Genomic DNA, 1,712 nt, shown 5'->3' with positions numbered 1-1,712 from the left:
GGTTGGTCCAGCAGGGGAGAACTTCCACCACTCTCAGTGCACATGGGGACAGGACAGGCTGGATGCCACACAGAACTCTTCTCTGCACCAGACCTAAGATCTCCTTCAGTAAAATCTCCCTCCCTCCAAGGACCTTGAGGGGCTGGAGTGTGGCCAGAAGGGCAACGAAGCTGCTGAGAGCCGGCTGACCCGGGAGCAAAGGAGGCTCAGGGGAGACCTTCTGGCTCTGCACAGCTCCTGACAGGAGCCTGGAGCCAGGGGGGGGTCAGGCTCTGCTCCCAAGGGACAAGTGATAGAACGAGGGGAAACAGCCTCAAGTTGTCCCAGGGGAGGTTTAGGTTGGACTTGAGAAAAAATTTCTTCCCCAGAAGGGTTGTCAAGTCTTGTCCTAGGCTGCCCAGGGCAGTGGTGGAGTCCCCACCCCTGGAGGGGTTTCCAAGCCGTGGAGATGTGGGGTGAGGGACACGGGGCAGTGGGGACCTGGCAGGGATGGGGGATGGTTGGACTTGATCTGAAAGGTCTCTTCCAATGAGAATAATCCCATGATTCTATTCTACTCTACCTGTGGAAGGGGTGAAACCTAGGGAACATTCTCCTGACCCCCCTGGGGTGTCAAGCTGTCCATTAGCCAAGTGATAAAGACACCCCCTGCACTTACAGACTTGTGTCTCCTCTTCTTGCTCTTCTTCTTGTGTTTTTTTGACTTCTTGTAACTCCTCTCTGCAGATGTCACGAGAACACAAAAATACATCAATAAAATGATAAAGCCTCCTCAATGGAAGAGTGGCAGTGCTAAAACCCCCAGGAATGATCCCCTACCAGACTCTGCGCTGGAGGAACGCTCCGACACCGATCTGGACTCCGAGCGTTGCCTTTTCTTCTTGGAGTGGCTGTCGTCATCCTCAGACTCTGAGCCCTGCAGACACAAAGCCAAGGGGATGAGCAGGGCAGAGGGGTGAGGAAGAGCTGCAGGGGCAGATTTCCAGCCATGGCTGGAGGCCTTACCGAGCGAGAACGAGACCGTTTCCTGTGGTGTTTTTTAGACTTCTTAGAATGTTTCTTGTTCTTTGAGTGATGGTGCTGACACTCGTGCTAGAGAAGAAGAGAAGTCAGAGGTTACCACCTGTCTACAGGACACAATGAGAAACTTTGTGATGTTTCTCACCATCCACAAGGCACCTATGGATACCACTAGTCAAAAAACCCTCATCGAGCCAAGTATTTATTGTGTCAGAGCCCATCAGCAGCTACTGGTGTTGCCAGGCTGAAGTTCTAAGAGGCACCTAAGAGCAAGGAAGTGTGGAGGGACACAGCTTCTGTTAGCCCTGCACTGGGTCACAACCACCCCCTGCAGTGCTCCAGGCTGGGGCAGAGGGGCTGGAAACTGCCTGGGGGAAAAGGAGCTGGAAGGGTTGGTTGACAGCCAGCTGGAGATGAGCCAGTGTGTGCCCAGATGGCCAAGAAGGCCACCAGCATCCTGGCCTGGAGCAGCACTGGTGTGGCCAGCAGGAGCAGGGCAGGGATCATCCCCCTGGACTGGGCACTGGAGAGGCTGTACCTCAAATCCTGGGGTCAGATCTGGACCCCTCACTCCAAGAAGGACCTTGAGGGGCTGGAGCGTGGCCAGAGAAGGGCAACGGAGCTGCTGGGGAAGGGTCTAGAGGCCAAGTGTGGGGAGGAGCAGCTGAGGGAGCTGGGGGGGGTGAGGCTGG

At 55.4% G+C, this 1,712-nt stretch overlaps 1 protein-coding gene across 1 annotated transcript in view; it reads right to left on the bottom strand.

Annotated features, from left to right (window-relative positions):
* Nucleotides 1–1,712, bottom strand: part of LOC103781449 (pre-mRNA-processing factor 40 homolog A-like) — a gene marked incomplete at its 5' end in the record, with an annotated part of 3,983 nt that overhangs the window by 1,108 nt on the left and 1,163 nt on the right. Inside the window, 3 exons of the mRNA XM_008949168.1 lie at nt 659–720; nt 820–916; nt 1,006–1,092. Of these exons, the coding sequence (XP_008947416.1) occupies nt 659–720; nt 820–916; nt 1,006–1,092 (246 nt within the window). The remainder of the gene's footprint in view (nt 1–658; nt 721–819; nt 917–1,005; nt 1,093–1,712) is intronic.

This window comes from Merops nubicus, unplaced genomic scaffold (genome assembly GCF_000691845.1).
Source record: "Merops nubicus isolate BGI_N331 unplaced genomic scaffold, ASM69184v1 scaffold26631, whole genome shotgun sequence".
In the NCBI taxonomy this organism is placed as follows: Eukaryota; Metazoa; Chordata; class Aves; order Coraciiformes; family Meropidae; genus Merops; species Merops nubicus.
This window is presented reverse-complemented; position numbering and strand designations above follow the sequence as displayed.